The sequence below is a fragment of the Leopardus geoffroyi genome, chromosome C3 (genome assembly GCF_018350155.1).
Source record: "Leopardus geoffroyi isolate Oge1 chromosome C3, O.geoffroyi_Oge1_pat1.0, whole genome shotgun sequence".
Taxonomy (NCBI): domain Eukaryota; kingdom Metazoa; phylum Chordata; class Mammalia; order Carnivora; family Felidae; genus Leopardus; species Leopardus geoffroyi.
In genome coordinates, this window is record NC_059338.1 from 40,846,918 (window position 1) to 40,873,253 (window position 26,336).

Below are 26,336 nucleotides of genomic sequence, written 5' to 3' on the forward strand. Positions count from 1 at the left end.
ACTATCTACAACCCACACATTGCCAAGCATTACTGTTTCTGAGTCTGCGTTTGCTTCCTTTGCATTTAAATAACTTGTGGATGTTATCCCAGTGTCTGGGTAATGTTGCACCTCATCATTGAGAAGCTAAAGAATGGGCTAAAATAATGGTGCTGACCACGTAGGCTGTTTTAAGTCAATTGTTGGCAAAATTAGCTTGCATCTAGTCAATCAAATAATGTTATTTAATAGGGTGGAGTCTAAAGACGTATTTTATCTTTTTTCACTTATAACTTTATCATCCTTATTTTTTTTACTTCTCTGTTGTTTCCCCATTACCTAGCATCATAAACAGTTGGTAAATATTTTTAAATAAATGAATGTGTTAACGAAATGTCTCTAAAATATAAAACTATACTTTGGATGCAGTTATAATCTATCTAAATCCAAACCTCCTTTTTTTTGTTTTTTTTTTTTTACTGGAAGCATTAGTTTTCCTGGGAGTTGCAAAGCTAGAGATTATTGTGCCTGTGCTTATAATGTTTGTGTGGACATCCCTTGTATGTTTATTGCTATCTTAAAATATTTCCAAAGACATTTTTAGGCTTTTAAGTTCTGTTTATGTGTCCCTTTTATTTGCCTGCTCTTGTAATTATTTAATTAAATACCATTTCCTTGCCAATAGTAAATATATTTAATGATAAAACACTAAAACCACTTTTTATGTGACAAAAAACAAACAAGTCTGCTCTCAATTATTTTTATTTAACATTGCTCTGGAGATGCTGGCCAATGTAATAAGAGATGAAAGGTAGTAAAACATAACTTTTGAAAGATGCAGAGATAAAATGCCATTATTTGTAAGCTATATGCTTGCTTACTTTGGTTCTCCAGGTAGGAAACAAAATCAGACAAAAAAAGAAAAATACGAGTTCAGGATATAGCAGATTCTCAAGATGTGGTCCCAAGACCCTTTCAGAGGTTTGATGTGGTCAAAGCTATTTTTTTGAAAATACTGAAATGTTTTTGCCTTTTCTCCTCTCATTGCCTCATGAGTTTACAGTGGAGTTTTTCCAGAGGCTATGTGATGTGCTCTCCAGTAGGTTGAACACAGAAGCATATATTAGAATCTAAATGTTTTCTATCAAGCAGGATATTTAAGAGATTTATAATTATAGCAGCACTCTCAACAATAGCCAAATTATGGAAAGAGCCTAAATGTCCATCAACTGATGAATGGATAAAGAAATTGTGGTTTATATACACAATGGAGTACTACGTGGCAATGAGAAAGAATGAAATATGGCCCTTTGTAGCAACATGGATGGAACTGGAGAGTGTGATGCTAAGTGAAATAAGCCATACAGAGAAAGACAGATACCATATGGTTTCACTTTTATGTGGATCCTGAGAAACTTAACAGAAACCCATGGGGGAGGGGAAGGAAAAAAAAAAAGAGGTTAGAGTGGAAGAGAGCCAAAGCATAAGAGACTCTTAAAAACTGAGAATAAACTGAGGGTTGATGGGGGGTGGGAGGGAGGGGAGGGTGGGTGATGGGTAGTGAGGAGGGCACCTTTTGGGATGAGCGCTGGGTGTTGTATGGAAACCAATTTGACAATAAACTTCACATATTGAAAAAAAAAGAGATTTATAAGTTACAAAACAGTGCCTCACTTCTCACTATTTTTTTTGTTTTGGAAAACATAATAATCTTCATAAACGTAGGTTACTTATGTTAATGTATAATGGCCTTATTTTATTTTTACATGAATTAATCAAAACGTTTTGAAAATTAGAAATTCCAATAAATATAGTAAATATCAAAAGTTATAACTCATATATACAAGTCTAAAGTGGTTTTGAGAAAAAAAAATGAGAATTACTAGTGCAGAGAATAGGCAATATATATTTGTGTATTCAGCAGCTATGACTAGTTATAATTTAAAATGGAAAAACATAAAATACTTAAGAATAACCTTACAGACCTATGTGAAGCATATATAAGTACTTTATTTCAGGAAATTAAAGGGGACTCAATCACTGGAGATTCATACCATGTTCTGTGATAGGAAGTTTCTCTATGCATTAATGTTCAGTTTCCTTAATTAATTTATAGATTTCATATATATCCAAACAGTGGAAATATGTTCAAAATTAGCTTCATTGTGTGCTGTGTGCATATATGTGCATTTATCTATATTTGTGTACATTTAATGGATAATAAAGGAAGCATTGTTATTTACCTTTACACACAATAAAGGATATATAAATGTAAACAATTCTTATCAATTCACTAAGGATAAAATATTAATATTAGAGGTAATAGCATTGCTAAGCACTTGTAAATTGTTGGGAGTGCAGTTGTAAATTATAACAACCTTCCTGGACAGCTGCTTGCTACTATATATCAAGAACGTTAAAATATTCATAATCTTTTTTTAATGTTTATTTATTTATTTTGAGAGAGAGAGAGAGAGAGAGAGACAGCACGTGCATGCGTGTGAGCCAGGGAGGGCCAAACAGAGAGAGAGAGAGAGTCCCAAGGAGGCTCTGAAGTGTCAGCACAGAGCGGGAAGCAGGGCTCCATCTCACAAACTGTGAGATCATGACCTGAGCCGAAATCAAGAGTCAGATGCTTAACCAATTAATTGAGCCACCCAGGTGCCCCCAAATATTCATAGTTTTTAATGTGGCAAACTTATTTCTAGCAATCTGTCCCAATGAAGTATTCAGAGATGAAAAAAATATATTTATACATCAATATGTTCAGAGCAGCACTTTTCATAATAAGAAATTTTAGAACAGCTTATATGTCTACATATCTGGCAGTGATTAAGTAAATACGGTAATGGCAAAGAAAAACTACATATAGAAAAATATTAAGTAAAAATAGAGTATATGTTTCATATATTTCATAAATCCAACCATGTAAAAAGTATAGCAAAACACCAGGAATAGATACTTTAATACATTAACAGTGTTTATCTCTGGAGTCTGGAATTGTGGATAAGTTTTATTATTCTTGTTATGCCTTTCTGTATTTTCCTAAATTTTTTATAATAAATATATATTGTTAAAAATTTTTTTTTAATTTTTTTAACGCTTACTTATTTTTGAGAGAGAGAGAGCAAATAGGGAAGAGGCAGAGGGAGAGGGACACACAGAATCCGAAGCAGGCTCCAGGCGCTGAGCTGTGAGCAGAGCCCGACGCGGGGCTTGAACCCACAAACCATGAGATCATGACCTGAGCCGAAGTCGGACACTTCACTGACTGAGCCACCCAGGCGTCCCTATATTGTTTAAAATTTTAAGAGAGCATTGCCATTTAATTAACTTTACACAGAACTACTAAAGTTTTAGTTTATAAGGTAAAACAAATCAGACAAATGTAATTTTATATTGCATTTTCAGCTCTGGATTACATGCTCTTTTCCATCTGACGGTAACTTTCTGGGGTAGTGCCCTCCGTTTTCACAGTGCAGTTTTTGTCCACTTGCCAGTAGACTGAGCTTAAACAAATCACTTTACCTCTCTCAGTATTTAATTTCCTTGTCTATCAAATGAAGCTCCTTCCAATTTTAAAATCTGGAAATTAAATGATAAAGATCTCTAAAACTATACGCAGAAAACACCTTTTCCTACAATCCGTATGTCTCTCTTTTACTACACAGTTTTCTCCTAACATGTTCTCTTCTGTGTTTTGTTCTTCTGGATATCCCTATCCTCTGCTCAACATCTGATGATGTAGGAGATTATAATGTCATCTTTCTGTCTGTCTCTCCTTACCACTCAAGGCAGTGTCCAGATCCTAGTGTCCCTATACGAATATTGTTGATTGTCATCTAGGGGCTTTTGGTGATATTTTGGTGATGCTATGAGATTGTAATCGAATTTATAAAGAATCTGCAGAGATTCTAAGAATCTAGATATACATGGAGTAACTTAAGTTTGATAGTGAATTGCTATTGCCTTTTTTAAAAAGCATCTTATTGTTATGTACACTCTACAGCTATACACAAACCAGGCTTGGCTGAAACATTCAAAATGATTAGCACTTTGGAAATAACCTGCTTTTTGATGAAGCTTTTATATATTATTTAAATTGTAAGTGTGCAATATTTTTGCTCTGTGTTGCTTCCTAAAAAAATAGTAGTTGATTCAAATAAGTCACTCAATATGCTAACAGAAGAGATACAAATGCATATTGGTGCAGTATGATATGCTCCATACAGATCCATTCACTTGATATCAAATACAATTTTCTTATCATGTAACTTATTAAATTCTTTAGTAGAAAGCCTTAATCTGTATTGTATACTCCAAATGAAAAAGCAAGCCTTAAAATGGATTCTTTGTCTAATTCGTCAACTAGGGTGAAATATGTGCTGTTTGATGCCTCCGTGTGATTTATGTGTACTGATAAATTTCTTTTTAAACTTGCAGCAAATAGTGGCAGCAATAAATGCAGGGATTATACCTTTAGGAAACACCTCCAATCAAATCAGTCACTGGGATTTGGGAAGTTCCTTCTTCTTTGCTGGCACTGTTATAACAACTATAGGTAGGAGACAACTTATCTTGTTTTCTAATCTTGGTACAGCTTGTGAGCTAAACTTCATGTTTGAATTTTTCTTTTATGGCGGGTCAATTTGGTCTATAGCATGTAGAAAACTAGATTTTCGTAAATGGATTTTGAAAAGAACGTTGAAAGGTTTGAACAAAGGGATGGTGGAAATGAATTCGTTATTGTACCAGAATACTAATTTACGTTTAAAATGCATATGAACCCCAAAAGCAGTGTACTTGAGTCATTTGACTAATGGATAGGGATGTCAGGAAATGGCTTGAAATGATGATTTGGGGGGGGGGGGACAAGCGGTTTTAAATTTCCCTGCCTCTTTGATTCTTTAGTGTAGAAAGAAAACGTTTGAGTACCGTTTTGACATTCTTTTCATGAAGTTCTTATCTGATATGACCTTTACCAATTTGTAAATTTTAACTCTACAGTTCAACAGATTATCCCTGTTCCTATATGCTTGCCTGTCATGATTGCTTCAGGGATTTTTAAAAATATATTGTGTTTGCAGTAGTGCACATGTGTAAAAAAACCAACACCGAAATATGAAGATTACAAAAAGAATTAAAGTCTAAACCCTCGCTGTTTGCCTTCTACTCATATTGTTTGTTATAATGCTAAAAAGGACCTCATAATGGAACAGGGTCTCTTTTTGGGCTTGACTGTGCATACACTCAGCACTTTCTAGGAAGCAGAGAGGGTGTATATAGATGACTTTTCTTCTGGTAGTTAGTCATTCAGTGCCCAAGAAATATCCAGAGGCTATAAATACAGACCCCATAGAGAAATCCATGCTTGCCATGCCGTGGGGATTAGGAAGGGTTACAGCTGTCTTGTTACATGGAAGGAGGTGGGTTTAAAACATAATTTTCAAGATAGGGAAGGAAATGACTCATCCCAGTTATGAAGGAATTTTAAGTGGAAGAATTCTTCCCTTCGACATATGCTTGTGATGAGATTTCCTCTCATGGGCCTGATGTCTGATTTTGGGGTGTGAATTACGATCCTAAGAGTTTTCATATTATTATGTGATGCCATTGATAAATTATGAAGTGGATAAGATTTTCAAATCAGTACTTTATATCAGAGTCCTAAATAAGAGGACAGAGACAACGTATGGATGAACTCTTGCTTAAAATCTTCCTTTGGAAAAAAAAATTTGTAGAGTCTTGTCATTATCCAAATCCACCATAATGACTCTTTGTGCTGGATCACTTGCCAGTGAAATAAATACCTGAGTGTGTTGATTTTTGCCTTTGTTGAGAGGTCAAGGAACTATATTTACTTTTCCGTTTCCAGCAGCTAGGTCAAAAGTGGTATGGCTGTGAAAATCTGGAAGAATGGCAACCTGGATTTCTAACCATAATGACAGGTTAACCTCAGAGCTTAGACATCTTGGCCATTTCTACTATGGAAATAACTGTTTATTGTGTAAACTACTTAGAGTCTAGAAGAGAAAAGAAACTTCACAGACTCAGTGAGAGTGGTTTGTTTCTGCCCAATGAAAACTCAAAAGTCCAAGTTATAACTCTTCATGACCACCACTAAATTATTCTGCAAGAGACTTAGTCATTATGCTGACTTACTGTTGCATCCTATGTTTGTAAACAGTCTCATATCTTGAATCCCAAATTCAGTAAGTTTTGCAGACATATACTTCAACACATGAAAAAATAAACCATTATTACCAGCCTTACCCCAAATTATAGCCATTAAGCACAGTAGCTGATTATTTAGGTTGTTTAGGTAGCTACCTGACAACAGACCACATTCTCTACTGTTCTATCTCAGGCTTTAGTCTTAGGTGGATTAAGTCATTCTAGGTCACCCACACTTCCTCCATGGTCTTTTACTCCTAGGTCAAGGTCATCTCCTATGACCTTAGAACAGATTATGATCTAGGGCAGGGTAAAAATGTTGGCTTCCTTATGCGTGTCCTTTTGACACTTAAGTCATCATCCAATAAAATTCAAAGTATAATTATTAATCTTTGTAATGACAATAATTATGTGAGCTTTGAAGTGGTTTTTAACAATCACAGACGTTGTAACCTCTAGCGCTGGCTGCATTGCATTAGTTATTTAAAAAAAGAATTTGAGACAGTTTTGTAGAATAAATTACAGGGGCTTTTACATGGTGCCTGGAACAGGCAGTGTTTGATGGAGCTGTGTTAGCTACAGTTGTCCAAGATGCGTCTATTTGGTGTTATCAATTTGCCTAAGAAGCCAAAGGGACTGTTATTATCATTGGAAATATGCTCAAGGGAAGTTTAATGATACAAAACAGATTATTAAAACTTAAGGCCTAATTTTACAGTTTCTCTTCATATATCTACCTACTCTCCAAATTCATATGCTTCCAAACCCTGCACAAATTCCATTCCACAGTTGCACAGGCTCCAGTACGTTCTTCGCTGTTCTCAAACCTCACTTCCAGTCATCAGTCAATTCTGTTGGCTCTTACCTCAGAGCACATCCACAGTTAAACTGCTACTCACCATTCAAACTGCCGCCATTTTGGTCCAAGCCGGCATCATCTCAGCGTCAGCATCCTTGCAGAAAGAAACCTTCTACTGAGAGCATTTGTGTGCTTTACGAGGCAGAGCAAACACCATACTCCTCCCCACCTCACTTAGTAAGATGCAAGTAGTTCTGTGAGGTTAGGGATTTTGCTGTGTTTGCATCTTTTGTGCATCCCCAATGCATGATCCATAGGGGGTGCTTAACAATTATTTTTGGAATTTAATGACAAATAGGCGTTCTAAATGGTCTGAACTGTGGTTTGCTGTAAATTACATAATGCTAAATTGACCTATTATACCACATTCTTAATAGATCTTTAAAAAAATATTTATTTATTTTGAGGGGGGGAAGGGCAGAGAGAGAGGGAGAGAAAGAATCCCAAGCAGGCTCTGCACTATCAGCACAGAGCCCGACGTTGTGCTCAAACCCATGAACCATTGAGATCATGACCTGAGCCTAAGTTAAGAGTCGTATGCTTAACCCACTGAGCCACGCAGGCGCCCTCATTCTTAGCTCTTTTAACAGATTTTATGACCAACTTTTTTGTTAGTTTGTTCATTTATTTATTCAACAAATAATACAGCACCATCATTCTGCTGCTATAAAGATAAAAGATAAATTGGTTGAGCCTAAGTTGCACACAGACCAGTCAGGAAGGCCAGTGGACAGACAGTCATTTAAAATCTAGTGTGTCACATGCTATGGGTTAAGAGTATTTAATGGGAACATCTAGGAGCTACATGTTACAGAGATACTGGGATAGGTAGATGGATAAGGAAGGGACAAGGGATACTTGTCTTTTCTTAGTAAATGTTATCTTAGTGGAGACTGGAAAGAGAATTAGGAGTTTTCCAGGTGAGTGAAGGTGGAAGGGGAACATCATAGGCACTGGGAGTCTGTGTGGGAGAGATTAGGGCTAGGGAACAGTATGTTCTACTCGGGAATTGCAAGTTATCTAGAATTGTTGTTTGCAGTTGAAGGGATTTATCCTCAGAACCATGTAAATCAGCAAGTCAATGTAAGTGGCTCCTGTTGAATCAGTGCTATTTCTGCCACTGCCAGGACATAAAAGATACAGTCCCTGCTTGCAATCCAACTTGGGAGATATAATGTACACTTCTGAAATAACTGAAGAACAACAGAAATGAGTCTTGTATAAGCAAATGTTATATGCAACAGTGGCTTAAACAATGGAGTAAGACTGAGAAAAAGGAAAGTACATGTGGGCTGGAGCTGGGACGGAAGGCTTAATTAGAGAAGTTGGATTTGAACTATGCTTTGAAGAAAATGTTTTGGTTGAGGTCGATGGAGGGGGAAATAGCCTCCCAGGTCTGCGACTGAGCAAGAATACAAAAAGGTATGAGCTTGGTTTATTTTGCGGATAGAAAAGTAAGAATTTGCGTAGAGTAGAGGAATTGTTTAAAGGAGTAGCGGTTAATATTATTGGCTGGTTCAGATGGCAAGAATTCAGCTGAATATAATTTGAGTTTTGAGAATTTGGGACCTACTACAATAAGACAGAACATCCGTTGGTTTTGGGTTTTTTGTGGTTGTAGTTGTTTTGGAGAATGAAGTGACAGGTTGCAAGTGACTTTAGAAGGTGCATCTGTCAAGAAGAGGATGCGTGGAGACTGACAGTTGAGGGAGCAATAAGGAGACCGTCTCAGTGACCCACAGAAGGGGGATGGGAGGGTTCACTGAGATGGTTGGAGTTGATGTTGCAAGAAGAGAGGAAGACAAAATGTTGAAGTAATTAGCTGCAGGATTCAACAGGCCTTGGTGACTAACAGAAGTTGAGTATTGAAATGAATATTTAAGCAGCAGGCTTGCAGCTCCTAGACAGGGCTAGTCTAGCCCGTGAAAAGAATTTTTTTCAATGGCCAAGATTCATACATTGTGTTCTATTCGGAAGCTTCACTTTAGTCACCCTTCCCTCAACTTTTGCTTGTTTGTTCTTTGATTCAGACAGACTAGGAACGCAAGGTGGTAGACTCGTAGACGAATGATCAATCAGGACATTAAAAAAAAAAAAAAAAAAAGACCATTACTGATGACAATAAATGCCACCCAAGAAGTTCATGTGTGGTGATAGTAGATAGAGGGGGGAGCACGTGGGGGGGAGGTGTTCCGAAGGAGGCTGATTTAAGATCTCTCTGAGCAGGTGACCTCAAAGCATGAGAAGACGGTAGCTAGGTAGGGAAGAGGGCCAAGATGCGTTCAGGGACAGGGCTGGCAATGGCAGAGAGCCTGAGGGGGACGGACGTGGGCATGTTCAAGGGATACGGATGAGTCCCCGTGGCAGGACGTGGAGGAAGAAGCAAGGTTAGCGAGATTAAGAGGAGCCAGGGCGTCTGGGACTCAGGAAGTCATGGCAACATTCTGAATCCAGTGGGAAGAGCCCACGTGAGAGGGATGATGTGACTCAGCTGCCATTCGGAGGGTGCGAGGGGAAGCAAGAAGGCCAGAGAGAAGGTTGTCGCATCAGTCCCTGTGAACGAAGATGTCGCCTTGAACCGAGGAGGTGGCGGCGAGGAGGGTAAATCGTGTATCTGTCCCCTTTTGCCCTCCTCGCCACCACCTCGACAGACATGTGATTAAAAAAAAAAAAGAGAGAAAGTTCGCTGATGGAAATACACTTATCCCTAAGAACAGTGCCAAAGGGGGACTACTCGTGTTTTCTCTTCCAAGTTATTTGAAAGCTAATAAGAAATCACTTACGGTCTAGGACAAAGTGTTGGCAAAAATGATGCAATGGATAATACTTTGAGTTCAGTTTAAAGATTAGAATAAGATGTCAGATGATTTTATTACCTGAAGGCATTCAAATATAATGAGATTTTCCCCAGCGGAAAGTAAATTGGAATGCCAGGGCCAGGATTTGCCCAAGCTTATCGCTCAATCACGATCTCTGAGCGTCAGAATGCAAATAACAAGGGCACCACTGTAGACTCTAGCAACTGTAAGATCCTGCAAGCATCATGTTGAGGCTTATGGAACACATTTCCTTGGAGTGGCAGTTCTCCTATTTACAAAGGACTCTTGTTTTCTACCACTTCAGTGTAGAGATTGAAATCAGTTATGCAGCTTCTATGTTTATTTTTCCTGTATTTTGAACCAGCCCACCGCCTTCAGTTCGCTTTTACCTAGATTCAGTTGGTGAAGCTGTTATGATGATGGCCACACATTTACTGTGAACCCCTATTTCGCCTGTTTAACATAATGCCTAATTGATTAGAAAAAGAGCAACAACAAATAACAACAACAAAAAAAAAATGGGAAAAAAAAAAAAACTAACGGTTTAGAATCACTTTAACCAGCGGTTCCAAATCAAAGAAACGTCAGTTTGGGAAAGACAGAGGCTATGTTGTAAACTGGGAGGCCTTATGCATGTCTTTAGCAGGGAGTCTCCACCGTTTCTGTCGGATATGGTAGAAAACTACAACTGAAAGAGTGAGGGGAAAATTGTCAGACTATTTTCTGTTCAGTTTGGTGATTTCATGAAGCCGCAATCTGAACTGGGAAATGAGTAGACTTGAAACGGTGGTGTAGAATTTGACAGAGAGCATTCTCGCAGAGGATGATGTTGTTGTAAGCTTTGGGTGTTGAGTGTTATCTTATTAATGTAGTACGCTCATTATTCTGTGGCATTTCACTAGTCTCTCGGCTGTCCTCAGAGCATTGCAGATTGGTTTTCGGAAACCCATTTTAAAGGAAAATTAAATGTTTTTAGGCAGCTTGAAAGGCAATCTTGCAAGGTGACTTCTAGTTCTGACCCTACAATCTCATCGCATTTTTCTTTATGCCAGTTTGTTAAAGTGGATGAGTATTTTTTCCAAAGTAAGTAATTCTGGCCTTGTGCAGCTGAAACACAGACGTTGAAATTAAGAGATTGTTTTGGATCTTTGATTCTGTTTCTCCTCCCGTCCATTTAAATTAATGAAAATAGAGCCTATCTCAGGATATTAACATATGTTCCTGTCACTCAAAATCTTCACATAGGTTTATTTCTTTTCCAAGTTAACATGCATTTCTCAGAGAAGATATCTTCTGAATGGTAGTTAAGTTTACAGAGTACAAAATCACATTTGATAGGCAATAAAGCAGAATTATTGTATAAATATATTGTAGACTCCAAAGAAATAATGAAATAGATTAGTCATCTTTCTCAGGGCATACATTTGTTACATCAGTCACAAAGAAGTTCAATTCAGAACCCTTAGTTCTTAGAATCCCGTGCTGATTGGAAGGAGGTTGAGGAACATTAGGAATATAATCTTCCCGGGAGTGAGGCAGCATTTTTATTTGTTTGGTTTTGGTAGTAGGAAAACACACAGCAAGACAGTACAGGTTTAGCAGAAACTGAAGGTCCCAGAAAGAGGAGGGCTGGCTATGATAATAGCATAATGGTCGTTCATTTCTTGGGTATGTTCACATCAGGAACTGCTTGTACTCTGAAAAAAATAGGCTTTTATATGTTTCTGCATACTTTTGAAAAGTTTGCAATAACCTATTTTTAATCTTCTGGAAAGCTATCACTGTCAAATGTTGTGATCAAGAAATTACTCCAAAATGGGAAGCAAGCAATTGTCACAAAGTCCATGCCCTGAAAGAGATACAGAATCCATTTTTTTCTTGCCTTCCCCTCCTTCTCAATCACTGACATGGAGCATGGTTTACCATGGGTTATCGATTTTGTAGAGCATCTGACTGACCACCAAATATCCAAGCACTGCTCTGAATGGGATTAAAACTAGGTGAGATGATTATCAAAAACAAAAATACTTTTTGTAACTGCCTCAAATAATTCATTTGATAATAACTTTTGTCTGGACCTGTCTCGTTTCAGCTAGTAATTATGCTACATATTTGTTTGCTTCCCAATCCTTTTTGTGTGTGTGAAATTCTTTAGACTTGTGCAAACTTACTCATGGAAAATTGGCATTGTTATTTAAGCAGTGCTGTAAATGTAGCATGATGTTTACAAAAGACGTACCTGTGCCAAATGAGGTTCGTGTGCAAGTATGGTGGTTTGGGTGGATGTAAAGTACAATGTACATGTGACTAATTCTAACTGGAAATTGGAATTTCACGCAGCCAACTCTTGGTTCTGACATCCCATTGGGGGTGGGGGGAAACACTGATAATAGGAACAATTGAAAGTCACAGGTCATCCAAAAATGCACATTAATTACAAATCTTCAGCCTCTTCCACCTTCAATTTTATTATCAAAACAAAAGCAACAAATACATGGGCAAATTTCGTTGATGTGTTTCACCTCTCCCTTAATGCGCTTAGGCTCCCCCCTATGCTATCAAAGCGTAAAATTTCCAAGGGCAAGCGGCAAGAGAAGAAAAAAAGGAAAGGAGGGGTATGAAAGTCATAAGCTGTCCAAATTGCTGGTTCAAAGAATGTGTGTTTTCATAGGTAATTTCAGTTGCATTTGTAGATAACGGGAGCTGTGTTTTAAGTTAAAAAAAATAATAGATCTGGGCATGATCTCCTAATATACATTGTATCACAGCTAAATAATGTGCTGGGCATACTTATGCAGACACTTCCATTAGTTTTACTCACATAGTATAGTTTAGGATGAACATATTTCTCCCTCTTTTTTAAAGGAATGATCCAATAGAAGGGACATCAGATTTCACTGCAGAAAATCTAAGTCCAGGTTTTTGTGCCACTAGCTAGGGTTGTATTATCGATCTAGTCGCTGTTCTATTATCCTTAATATTCTTGTTTGTCAGTGGGACTAGTATTTCTCGCAGAGCTATTGTGAAGGTTAAATAAGATTATGTACGTGAAAATAGTTTGCATCCTGAATGACAGTATATTAGAGTAAGCTGATTTTATTAGAGTAATTTTTATTACCTTATTATTAAAATAAGCTAATATTATTTTTTGCACATTTATTTATATTACTAAGGTCAACATAGAAAGAAATACATTTTTCTTACACCTTGAATGCACCCATTTTCACTCTTATAATACATATCGTGTTTGCCTTCATGTAATTTATTAGGGTTTGCTCAAACCAGTTATTATCACAATGCTAAGTGCCAGATTTGACTAGTTTCTTCATGCAGTTAACGTGTATTTTGGTTTAATGAAATGAGCTGATTGGTTATTTAAGTGACCTATAGATAATCCACAGTGTGATCACTGAAATAGTATATAATATAACCTTGAGGTATTACTATTAGCTGAGTATAATAAAGGTTAATATTTGTGTAAATCTGTTTGCTATATGATTTTTTTAAATGTAAGCCTTTATATTAGTTAGGATATGCTAAGTTATTTCCTGTAACAAACAATCCCCACATCTTGGTGGATTTACAAAATAAAAGTTTATTTTTTATTCACACTGTATCTTCAGTGTGGATTAACAGTAGGGCCCTGCCCACTGTTCTAGCTCAGAGACTTCAGGTGTTTCTGTGGCCTTTCCTGGTCACTTTGGCTTAGGGACCAGAGCATGGGAAACCGTGCATGGGAACCTACACACTGGCTCATGGAGCCTCAGTAAGTGCACACACTGTCTTCACTCACATGACATGGGGGCCAAACCAACTTCAAGACCGTAAGTGGGGAAATGCAATCCTACCCTGTGCTCAGAAGAACCCAGATATTTGGTGATCGTCTTAATAAATGCTATAAACAAATACACTCACTGAATACCCCTTCTTAAAGGTTACTTGATATTCCAACAAACTAAACGTTGACAGAAAGTATATTTTACATTTTGCTTTTCCAAACTATGTCTCCCTTAATGCCAGCACTGCAATGGAATTTTTATTTTTCATATGTAATATTGGCTCCTGTTGAATTATTAGAGATTGTGTTCGCAAACGACGTCCCCACATGGTGGTTTCATCCATGAAACGATCTCAACATGAGCATGAAATTAATATGTAAAACTCTAATTTTAGCTTTTAGGCAGAAATTCTGCTGTTATTGGTGATGTTATTTAGGGATTCCATTAGCATGTATTTTAGTAATGATCGTTTAACAAAGTCAGAATCATGATGATAAAAACATTAAATCCAGGAAAATAAATTAAAAGATTGAGTTATTTTTGGTGTAGAGGCAAAATAATGCAGGGGTCAGCAAACTGTGGCCCGTGGGCAAAATCCAGCCTGCCACCTGCTATGTAGTTATTAGAGTACAACCACACCCATTTATTTTAGTATTATCTTTGGCTGCTTTGTACTAGAACAGAGACCATATGGCCCGCAAAGCTGAAAGTATTTACTATCTGGCCATTTACAGAAAAAGTTTGCCAACCTTGGACTAAAGGAAAGAGTTTAAGGCAAGGAAAAAAGGGTAGAGTTCATAAATAGAAGCTCTAGGTTTGAGATTTGATTCTAATATTTATTCACTGTGTGATTTTGACCACATCATTTTCTGAGTTTCCTCACATGTGAATATTCAAATGGCTTCCTAATAGGTGAATAATAATAAATATGCTTGCTATCTCATAGGATTTTATGAAAACTCAGAGGATAGTATGTTTAACAATGTTTAACTGCCATGTACAAAATATTGATCATTTTTCAAGAATATACTGGTTTTTCCCCTCATTGTCTAATGAAGGTTGAAATAAGCCTCGTGAACTTCTAGAAGGCATATGGATAAGCTTCGTGTTTTCTGGAGAGGGGGTCCACAGTGTATATCAGGTCCTCAAAGGTATCCATACTCCTAGAAAGGGTTTAAAGCCATTGGCTTAGATAATTTCTACTTTTTTTTCCAGACTGATGTAAAATATAATTTTTGTGGTACTTCAAAAATTTTGTGGTGCTTCAAATTTATATGGGTAAAAATCCATTTTAGAAACATAGCAAAAATATGCTCATGTAGATGCTAGCACACTAAATGATCGCTTGGAGAACTAAGGGTAGTGCTCAGAAGGAAACCATGTGAAACTACAGTTCTTAAAATAAGAAAATCGTATTCTATTGCTGAGCTCTGAGTGATATTATAGTGTTAGATATTTTCAGTTCTCCAAACTCCTGTGTATTCTGAGTTGTTTTCTGTAACCACGATGAAAAATGCTGTATTTTAGAAAAGTAGAGAACGACCAATCCCAATCCATGACTTTCTGCCTTTCAAAAATTCAGACTTGGGGGAAAAAAATTTCCTGCCAGGAACAGGAGCCAATATATTCTTTGGGGGATATCTTAGGGGGTGGAAATGGTACATTTATGATAATAGAAAGGAGGTTGTTATAATAAAGATACTCTTACTATGGATAATAATCGAAAGAAAAAATAGCATAGGCCTGATTATACATTATGTTTCACAAACTCTTTGTCTTTCTGCAGTGTTTCCTGGTTGACTTTTATAAATGTTTGCTGAAAGTCTGAAGGCGTACCATGCTAAGTGCCATTCAAAACTCATAGATAAAAAGATATAAATCTAAGAAAGATATAAATCAAGGCAACTCAAGACAGGTGTTTTGCTTATGTCAATACAGAGAAGAAATAATACTCTTTTATGTGGCAACATTGGGCATGAAAATAGTTAATGATATGCTCTCTTAAAGTCAAATGCTGTATACCTTTCCTTAAAAATTTAAATCAGGAGTACAGGTACATGAGTAAACAAGTGAGAGACAAGCAGTGTAAAAACTACGAGCGACAGCGAAGTCTTCTGCCCGCATTTGAGCCCCCTCCCCCATCATCTGCACAGAGGCCACCACTGTTACCATTTCTCGTTATTATTCTAGACATCATTTGGGCGTACATATAAATGTGTGTGTGTGTGTGTGTGTGTGTGTGTGTGTGTGTGTGTGTGTGATTAACATATACACGGTCCTTTATTATGTAAGTGAAAGCCACTCTCTGCTTTGCTATTTCTGTGTAATATGTCCTGCAAATTTTTTCTCATCACGTCCTGAAGATTTGCTTTATTGTTTTAGCAGCTGCATATTATTCCATTTAAATGATATGTCATATCTCTGTCCCCTTTGATGGTCATTAGTTTTTTGTCATGAGGAACAGTGCAATACTGGATACTTAAGTGTTCTATAACATATCTGTATGTGTATATGGCTATGTAGATAATATATCTGTATCTATGTATGTGTGTGTATATATAGATATGTATGTATATGATTTCACGTTTCCTTTATCCAGTACTATTTTTTAACAGTCTTTTTGCTATGCTTGATTTTTAAAAAACCATGATCGTGACTATTTTATCTATCAAATTGCATATATAGATTGGTCTTTTCTCATATATAGTAGTATATGATTAAAAGAAAAATGCACAAATGTATAAAAAAGGAAAGTAACTAGATACGATTATGCTTTTTATAGTCATGTTGCAGTGTGTGCTTACTTGATGTAGTTGACATAAGTTGATATCATACCTAATCATTGATTTTTGGAAATATTTAACATGATCCTTATGGATATTATAAATTTAAGCTGGTTGGTATGTCTGTCATTGGATAGGTTATTAGTCTTGCAAATTAAAAACTAATAGGGGGTGGGTGATGGGTATTGAGGAGGGCACCTGTGGGGATGAGCATTGGGTGTTGTATGGAAACCAATCTGACAATAAATTTCATATTTTAAATAAATAAATAAACTAAAAACAGTGGCTCAGATCTTTTTTAAAAATTTTGAGCTTATTTTTTATTTTGAGAGAGACACACAGTGAGAGTGGGGGAGAGGCAGAGAGAGAGAGGGAGAGAGAGAATCCCAAGCAGGCTCTGCGGTGTCAGCACAGAGCCTGACACAGGGCTCAAACTCACGAAACCGTGAGATCATGAGCTGAGCTGAAACCAAGAGTCAGATGCTTAACTGACTGATCCACCTAGGTGCCCCTCAGATCTTTTACTATGAACCTCAAAGATACAGAAAGTCCTTCCTTCATCTACTTGTCATTTGGAATGGCTACTCGTTATGCTGTGGTGCTTTACCTTTGTAAAGTGGAAAGAACAATTTTGTATACTTTCTCCAGGCAACGTGATCCAGTCATCTAATTGTTGTATAATCCAGCATGAGATCCAACATGTGGCATTTAAACTGTGAGAGAAGGAATTCAGCATATCATTTAAATACCTTGTCATTAGGAGGGTTTATCTCACAATTATCAGCTTATATAAATCCTCAGAGAGACAATTTTTTCAGTGAAGCTACAGGAGTGGAATAAATATTTGCATGTTTGCAAATGGCTTTCTTGCATGAAAGATCATTTTGTCAGATTCTGGAATCACAACTTTTCCTCATCACAACCCTGAAGATTTTTCTGTATTGTCTTTTGACATTTGCTGTTAGACAGAAGTTTGATACTGGCCTGATATTCTTTCCTTTATTGGTAACCTATTTTCCATAAGTGCCTCTGTTTTCAATTAAAGATTTTCTTTTAATCTTGCACTGGATTCATTTATTTTGTTGGGTTTTTTAACCTTTGTTTAATTTTATTTTTGATTATTCTATTTTTTTTTAATTTTTTTTTTCAACGTTTATTTATTTTTGGGACAGAGAGAGACAGAGCATGAACGGGGGAGGGGCAGAGAGAGAGGGAGACACAGAATCGGAAACAGGCTCCAGGCTCTGAGCCATCAGCCCAGAGCCCGACGCAGGGCTCGAACTCACGGACCGCGGGATCATGACCTGGCTGAAGTCGGACGCTTAACCGACTGCGCCACCCAGGCGCCCCTGATTATTCTATTCTAATGATTATGTTTTTCCACCATCACGGACACTGACAATTTTTTGTGCTGTTCTGTTCTTTGTTCTCAATTTTCTCTCTCTACTATGTGCCTTTTAAAATTCTTTCTACCTTTATTTTTTCTGTAAATCTGGAAATTCGTTTGTATTCTGTAAGCTTAAGCAATGGTTAGAATTCCTACTATTTCAATTCTCCTTAATTGTCTTAAATACAGACTTTAAGTTTGCAATTGCACAGTTTCCTTTAAATATTATATTATCCTCCCCCATCTCTTTTTCTTTACTTAATTTTGTCTTTAGATGCCAGTAAACTCATTTTTTTTGTTGTTGGCTTTAGGCTCCAGATTTATAATCTAATGATTTATTGTCTCCTATTGTGGTTTCCAAACATATTCTGGGTTCTGCACCATTTTCAGAAATGCACTCTTCCCATTCGTTCATTCATTCATTCCCTTGGCAAATATTTATTGAGCAACTATTAAGTAGTATCTAGATGTTTGGAATACATCAGACAAACAGACAAAAAGCTAGAGAGAGATTTAACACGGAACTAAATTATACAGCATGTTACATGTTAATTATATAGCGGTGGGGAAAAAAATAGACCAGGAGTAGGAGGTATAATTTTAAAGGAGTCTAAAGATGATATTTCTCTTCTAGTTTTCTATATTACTTGCTTTCACTTTGGATCTGTGTTTCTAACCTGTGGACATATACTGGAGATGGGGCCTAAAAGTTCTTTCTCCTTAATTCAACGTGGGCAGGTTTTGTAGCAGACTAACATAAGTATAGCTGCATTTCAGTCCACTTCCCTCTCCTGAGTGGAATATCCTCCCATATTCTCCATCTATACACTCTGAATTGCTGCAGAAACAAGGATATAGAATTTTTCTAGCTATTGTTCTGAGCTGTCTTTGAGACAGTCTTATTGCCTTCCAGGGTTAGGCTTTCTACCAGACTGAATTCAGACTAAAAAGGACTTACCCTCGGGTAGTCCTCACAGCTGTGAAAAGATTACAGAAAGGGGAAAAAATGTATTAAGAGTTGACGTTTAGGGCAAAGTCAAGACTTCTCCTAATTATCTCTCCTTTTTTGTGCTCATGCTTCACTTCAAGGTCCAATGAGAGTGTGCAAGAAATTAAGACGTTAGGATGCTGCATGTTGTGGAACAGTGGGTTATCACATCCCCTCCACACATCACCTCTCCCACCCTCTGGAATCTTTTCTTTAAAATAAACTTATGAATTTCAAACAGATATAAAACAGGGGGATCTATTTGTGCGTGTGTGTGTGTGTGTGTGTGTGTGTGTGTGTGGTGGGGCAGGGGGTGGTGGGTTGTACCCAAGGGCAGGCAGCTCATTTCCATAGTAAGGCAGGACTTTGAGGTCGGACAGATCTCTGTGAAAACACTGGCTGTGCCACTTTTGATTAGCCTCTATGTGTCTCACTTAACATTTCTGAGCCTTGGTATAAATAAGTTTTAAAACACCTTTTCCAGAAAGTTACTTTGGGAATCAACTGAAAAAAAGATACCCAGTTTTGGATTGGCAAAGCAAGGCATTGAAAGATTAAATAACATACCTAAATCGTGCGGTGAGTACGTGGCATTAGTGAGGTTTTAAAGCCACAAAGCCTGGCTACAGTGTTGGCACTTGTAACCTCTGACCTATATTGCATCAGATGTTGAAAAAAAGTAGAGAGGGGCGCCTGGGTGGCGCAGTCGGTTAAGCATCCGACTTCAGCCAGGTCACGATCTCGCGGTCCGTGAGTTCGAGCCCCGCGTCGGGCTCTGGGCTGATGGCTCAGAGCCTGGAGCCTGTTTCCGATTCTGTGTCTCCCTCTCTCTCTGCCCCTCCCCCGTTCATGCTCTGTCTCTCTCTGTCCCAAAAATAAATAAACGTTGAAAAAAAAAATTAAAAAAAAAAAAAAAGAAAGAAAAAAAGTAGAGTATATATGTTTCACCATAAATTTCAAGTGAACCTCCTGATGGTTGAGGGCTTAGTTCTAGACTCCACCTTTCTAGATGAAGGGGCTATGCCATTGTTACCTTTGGAAAATTTACAAGTAGTTTGCAGAAAATCGGCCTAAAAAGTACTGGACTCTAATGTGCCCTCCAACCCTCTTTTTACTTTATAAATATTGAGCTAAGTGAAGTATATCTATCCTTACCATGTGTGAGAAAACCTTGTATGATATTTAGCTAAATGGCCGTAGTGTTTTGATGTTGAGAAGATAGTTTTCAAATATGTAAATGTACATCCTTGGTTTTCTTTGCAGTGTATCTTTAAAAAAATAAGATGCACAAATAAATTAGTTTGAGGAAAATCTCATTTGTCAGAATCAAAGAATGCACAGGAATCTAATCTCATAGCAGAGATGGATCTTAAAGATGCCAATGGCTGTTGAATTTAGAGTGACTTTAATCAATGCCCCTTAATGACTTCGGTGATGTGTTCTTTCATCTAAATGGCCCAACTTCAGCTGTCATCACTCAGGGTCAGTATCTGGATAATTATGCATCTTTCAGGTAGGTTGGCTTCCACATTCTGTCTTCTGTGTGACGTAGGCAGTAGTTGATGAGTTTTGCATCACTGCCCCAAGGTCATAGCCAAAGCAAGCAGAGTTCCTTACACCCTAATTTCAAGTGAAGTTATAATAAATACACACACTCAACACTTGAAAACTTTGCATTTTATGTCTCCAACCTGTGCTACCTAATGACCCCCCAGTACTTGAATTTCCTTGGCCTCGGTTTTTTGTATTTGTGTAATGATGCCATTAGAATTCGACTGGTCATTTCAACTTTTACATTTTCCAGTTTTGCTTGAAAAAAATTCAGATGCCTGAGATGCCTGGGTGGTTCACTTGGTTAAGTGCCTGAGTCTTGATTTAGGCTCAGGTCATGATCTCACGGTTCATGAGTCCTTGGGCTCTGCGATGAGAGCGTGGAGACTGCTTGGGATTCTCCCTCTCCTTTTTGTCTGTCCCTCCCCCCCCCCCCCAGAATAAATAAACTTTAAAAATTTTTAAAATTTCTGTTGCCTTGGGGCACGTGGGTGGCTCAGTTAGTTAAGTGTCCGACGTCAGTTCAGGTCATGATCTCACAGTTCGTGGGTTCGGGCCCCACACAGGGCTCTGCGCTGACAGCTCAGAGCCTGGAGCCTGCTTCCCGATTCTGTATTCCCCTCTCTCTCTGCCCCTCCTCCACTCGCATTCTGTCTCTCTCTCTCAAAAAATAAACATTAAAAAAAAATTCTGATGCCTTTCCCCCTCAATTCATGGCACTTTATATTGTGAATTTAGACAAATAATAGACCATCTCAGACAGGATACTGTCTACCAGTCCTATGAGAGAAGTCAAAGTAGTCCCACCAGAACAGCAGCCTACACTGTGGTACAGTTATTATTGTGTTTACCACTTGCTAATAAAGGGTGAAACATTCTGATCGCTGCCACTGCCTGCTTGGCTGTGATAGTGAATGGTGAACTGCGGTAACTTAGAGCACTTCGTTTCATGGATTACTTTATCAGTGCAAGTCACTGTTTTTGCTCCCGCATAATCTGCAAAGTGAGGAACATGAAAAGACCATGTTGGCTCAGCTCCTTCTAAATTTAAACACGTCTCAAGTGAAAAAGTAAAATTGTCATCAACATCACCATCATTGCCACCATTATTTTTATCAATAGCTGACACTCAGCAGTACCTGAGCCATGAAAGTGACTTTTTATGGCCAGGAGAGTGATTTTAGCTGGGACTAGTGATTTAGATTAATGATTTTAGATTCATTGGGACTACTCACCACCATGGGTCAATCACCATACTAAGACCTTTATGTGTATTATGTCACATAACATTCATTACTGTTTTATAAATGGGGAAGCTGAGGCATTTTAGTAATTTTTTAGTAACTTTCTCAGTGATACAGTGGAAAAGCTAGCATTCAAACCCAGATAATTGGGCTCTAGAGCCTAGAGTCTTAACCACTGTGCTATACTGACCTCCGTATACTTGGAAATAAACTTGAGTGAGTGTGTTTGACTTATTAGAGGAAAATGATGGCAAATCAAAGATAGCATAGCTGTTTTGGCAATTCAGATCATTAACGCTTACAAAGTCTAACTTCCTAAAATGCAAAAAAAATTAATTTTAATTTAATGTCTATTGTATTACTTTTAGGGCCTTTTGATGATAGATGAATTCTATCGTTGTATTTAATGTCTATAGTATTACTTTTAGGGCCTTTTGATGAGTATCGTTGTATCATTTTACCACTTACAGCGTTAAAAAATTATTTAATGACACTTGTAAAAGAAGGTGAGGCAAATTTTCTTTAGGACTATTGTGATAGGTATAACCACTAGAGTGGACTTTTGTGGTAGGGGAGAGAGATTGGATTCAACTCTGAATACAGCAAGGCAAAGCAGGAGTTTACAGCCATGGAGAAGAGAGGGGTGTCAGTGGATAGAAAATTACTGAGATGAAACATTAAGGTAAGGGAGGATTTGGGCCAAAACAACTTTCAGGATTCTTGTTGAAGGCCTATCGGGTGATCAGATATCACCTTGGCAGTGGTGGCGAATAAGGAACTCGATCAGACACAGAGGGTGATCAGATATTTAGGATGCGGGATTCTGTCTATACTGACTTAGCAGGATTCTTGCTAGAACCGGACTTTACATGGAAGGATACAGGGAGCCCAAGGTTTAGTCAAAACAGCCCAGAAGAGCCTGAACAGACTTTGATCAATGAGACAATCTTTGCCGACAAATAGTACAGTTTTTATTTATTGATGCCAAGTAGGGTCAGTAATATGACATCAAATTATACTGAAGTTCCTTTGGGAAAATTCTTTTAGCAATACCTTTAAAGTATGTTTGCCAGGAAATGTGTTATCAGAGAAGTTCAGACTCCCGGCTTATAATCTCTCTCAAAATGTGGGAAAGCTTGTCATTCATATTTTTTGCTAAGAAGGAGTTCCTAATTTTTTTTTTTTTTTTTTTAATGCTGTTGGGTCACTTTTCTCCTTTCTTGGGAAAAGGGGAGAATCAGGTAATAGGCAGTTAAATAGCACAAGAATTTGCAGCCATTTTTTTTTTTTTTAATTTTTTTTTTCAACGTTTATTCATTTTTGGGACAGAGAGAGACAGAGCATGAACGGGGGAGGGGCAGAGAGAGAGGGAGACACAGAATCGGAAACAGGCTCCAGGCTCTGAGCCATCAGTCCAGAGCCTGATGCGGGGCTCGAACTCACGGACCGCGAGATCGTGACCTGGCTGAAGTCGGACGCCTAACCGACTGCGCCACCCAGGCGCCCCCATTTTTTTTTTTCAACGTTTATTCATTTTTGGGACAGAGAGAGACAGAGCATGAACGGGGGAGGGGCAGAGAGAGAGGGAGACACAGAATCGGAAACAGGCTCCAGGCTCTGAGCCATCAGCCCAGAGCCTGACGCGGGGCTCGAACTCCCGGACCGCGAGATCGTGACCTGGCTGAAGTCGGACGCTTAACCAACTGCGCCACCCAGGCACCCCTTGCAGCCATTTATAGAAACACTTCATCACACCTTGAACAGATAGTTGGCCCGCATTTAGCGGTCATGTTTTATCAAAAATGCACATCTTTAAAAGCACTCAGACTCAGGACGCCTGGGCAGCTCAGTCGGTTAAGCATCTGACTTCGGTTCAGGTCATAAGCTTGCAGTTTGTGAGTTCGAGCCCCACATCGCGCTCTGTGCCGACAGCTCAGAGCCTGGAGCCTGCTTCGGATTCTGTGTCTCCCTCTCTCTCTTTCCCCTCCCCCACTGGCACTCTGTCTCTGTCTCTCAAAAATGAATAAACATTAAAATAAATAAATAAATAAATAATAAATAAATAAAAACACTCAGCCTCAAATCTAAGACGGTTCGATGCTCTCTCTGTGAGAGGCATGTGGGGACTGAGAAGAACTTTGAAATGCACTGTTTCCCTTCTGGGTTGTCCTCACTTTGAGTTGTTCTCACCAGGGAATGGCGGACAGAGCTCTAGAACTAAATGTGCTTGTTCTTCTCCCCTCGCGTCATCGCTCTCTCCATCCTCCTGCTTCTCACCAAGCACATCTTTGCATGGGTGAAAAGGGGGATAGGACGAACTTCCAATTACTGAAGAAAAACCTGGGGAGGTTAGGAAATGATGTGCAGGTCGATTATTATCATTTCTTGGCAAAATTATTTTGCAAAGGAAATTTCCTCTCAACTTTTAGCTTTCTGTGTAGGTTATGTAAAAGAATCTTGTTAGCAAGAAATGCTTGGTAGCAATTGAATCAGACATTCATGATTTTAAATATGTTCAAACACCAGCTGAAGAAATATATAAGTTGTGGGGTGCCTGGGTGGCTCAGACAGTTAAGCGTCCAACTCTTGCTTTTGGCTTAGGTCATGATCTGAGGGTTTGAGCCTCTGCCTCTCTCTACCTCTCTCTCTCTGCTCCTCCCTCCCCACTTCTCAAAAGAGATGAGTAACTTAAAAAAAAAAGAGAGAGAGAAATTTTGGAGCACCTGGGTGGCTCAGTTGGTTAAGTGTCCGACTCTTGCTATCGGTTCAGGTCATGATCTCATGGTTCGTAGGATTGAGTCCCCCATGGGGCTCTTTAGTGACAGCACAGAGCCTACTTGGGATTCTCTCTCTCCCTCACTCTCTGCCTCTCTTCTGCTCATGCACACTCTCTCTCTCACTCAAAATAAATAAATATCAAAAAATGAATATTAAATAAAAGTTAAGAAAAAGATATATGTAACTTCCTATAGATTTGCAACTTTACAACAGTGTTGCAGGATTTTATTATGTAAGTTGCAACTGAGGATAGCAAGGGAGCCATCTTGTGAAATACTGTTTGAACTGCAGGCACATGGCTTCTGGGCCAGGAGGAAGTGTGATGAAGTTGAAGTTGAAGTTAAAACAAAATGTCAAAACAGCCCTTTGATTTAGTGACTGTAATTGACACATTTGTTTTGATGCACCTATCTATTCTTTTCCAGTCCAACTAGGTAAAACAGCAAGTATTACCAGAATGGCATGTCCAGGTTTGGATCCATACTCAGTGGTGTGTAACTGAGAAGAATTCTAAGTTTGAAAAATAGTGTCCATCGTCTTGATCCCAGATAGCTCTAAGCAATTGAGTTAATAGTTTAAATCTCAGCCTTAACAGTTAGCTGTTTAACCTTGAACACATTATTTTCCTTCAATAAACCTCAGTTTCCACATTCAGAGAGTAGGGATAATTAGTTGTGCTTCATCTCATAGGGTTGTGAATGTTTAATTAAGTATCCATAGGAAGGGATTAGCAGTATATCTGGCACATAGTGAGAGAGTGATGTTCAGTAGATAACAGTGTTGGCCGGGGCACCTGGGTGGCTCAGTTGGTTAAGTGTCCAACTTTGGCTCAGATCATGATCTCGCAGTTGGTGAGTTTGAGCCCCACATCAGGCTCTGTGCTGACAGCTCAGAGCCTGGGGCCTGCTTCGAATTCTGTGCCTCCCTCTCTCTCTGCCCCTCCCCTGCTCACACTCTGTCACTCTCTCTCTCAAAAATAAACGTTAAAATTTTTTTTTTTAAATAACAGTGTTGGCCATTAGTTTTATTATTGGCAATGAAAATTATTTTATTATTTTTTTTATTTTGGGCAATAAAAACATAGTAATATAGTAATACCACAGCCAGTCTAGAAGAGGTGCTCTAGTCAAGGTCATCCTAAATATAAAGGAACAGAGGCAGATTTACCTTCCGGCTAATGAGAGTTCAGCTTCAGGACCCCCCACTTGGTTGGGTTTAGTCCCTAAGTTTGTATTCTCTTTCCTAAAAGCCCCCTTCCCCCAAACTGCATAGCTTTAGACCCATAAACCCTGCCCCTGTCACAGGGGTATAAATTAGAATCACTTCTGTAGATATTTAAAAATACATGCGCACATTCCCCTCCCCTCCCCGTGGAAGACAATAATTTAGTTGTTCTGGGGTGGATTTTTTTCCCTAAGTTTCATATGTGATTCTGATGTGGTTTAAAACCAGCGATCTGGAAGAACAATGTACAACTTTGCAAAAGTTCTGAAATGAATACGTCTTTTCAAGACACTATTTAATTGTCTTTTGATTAAGATCATATTTTTCTGGAACCATATTGTTTTCTTTAGTGTTTGGTTAGGTTCTTTGCTATATAGCATAGCTTTAAAAAGACCAGATGTGATTATCATTTCACTTTGATTTCTGAAAGGCTTGCTCTTTCTTTTAGGTTGCTAAGTGAGCATACCCTGAATTTATATTGTTCTTTTTCTCACCCACTTCTAACATATTTCTCTTATGCCTTACAATATTAATGTTTTTCTGCAGCTAAAGTAATTTAAATTGTTTTGTGTTAAAATAATATTTTGAGGGGCGCCTGGGTGGCGGAGTCGGTTAAGCGTCCGACTTCAGCCAGGTCACGATCTTGCGGTCCGTGAGTTCGAGCCCCGCGTCGGGCTCTGGGCTGATGGCTCAGAGCCTGGAGCCTGTTTCCGATTCTGTGTCTCCCTCTCTCTCTGCCCCTCCCCCGTTCATGCTCTGTCTCTCTCTGTC

At 38.4% G+C, this 26,336-nt stretch overlaps 1 protein-coding gene across 3 annotated transcripts in view; it reads left to right on the plus strand.

The window, feature by feature from the left end:
* The window catches only part of KCNK2 (potassium two pore domain channel subfamily K member 2), a 194,956-nt gene that overhangs the window by 106,014 nt on the left and 62,606 nt on the right, over positions 1-26,336 (plus strand). For all 3 annotated transcript variants that reach the window (XM_045452542.1, XM_045452541.1, XM_045452543.1), the window contains exon 3: positions 4,423-4,540. In XM_045452542.1, coding sequence (XP_045308498.1) covers positions 4,423-4,540 — 118 coding nt within the window. The remainder of the gene's footprint in view (positions 1-4,422; positions 4,541-26,336) is intronic.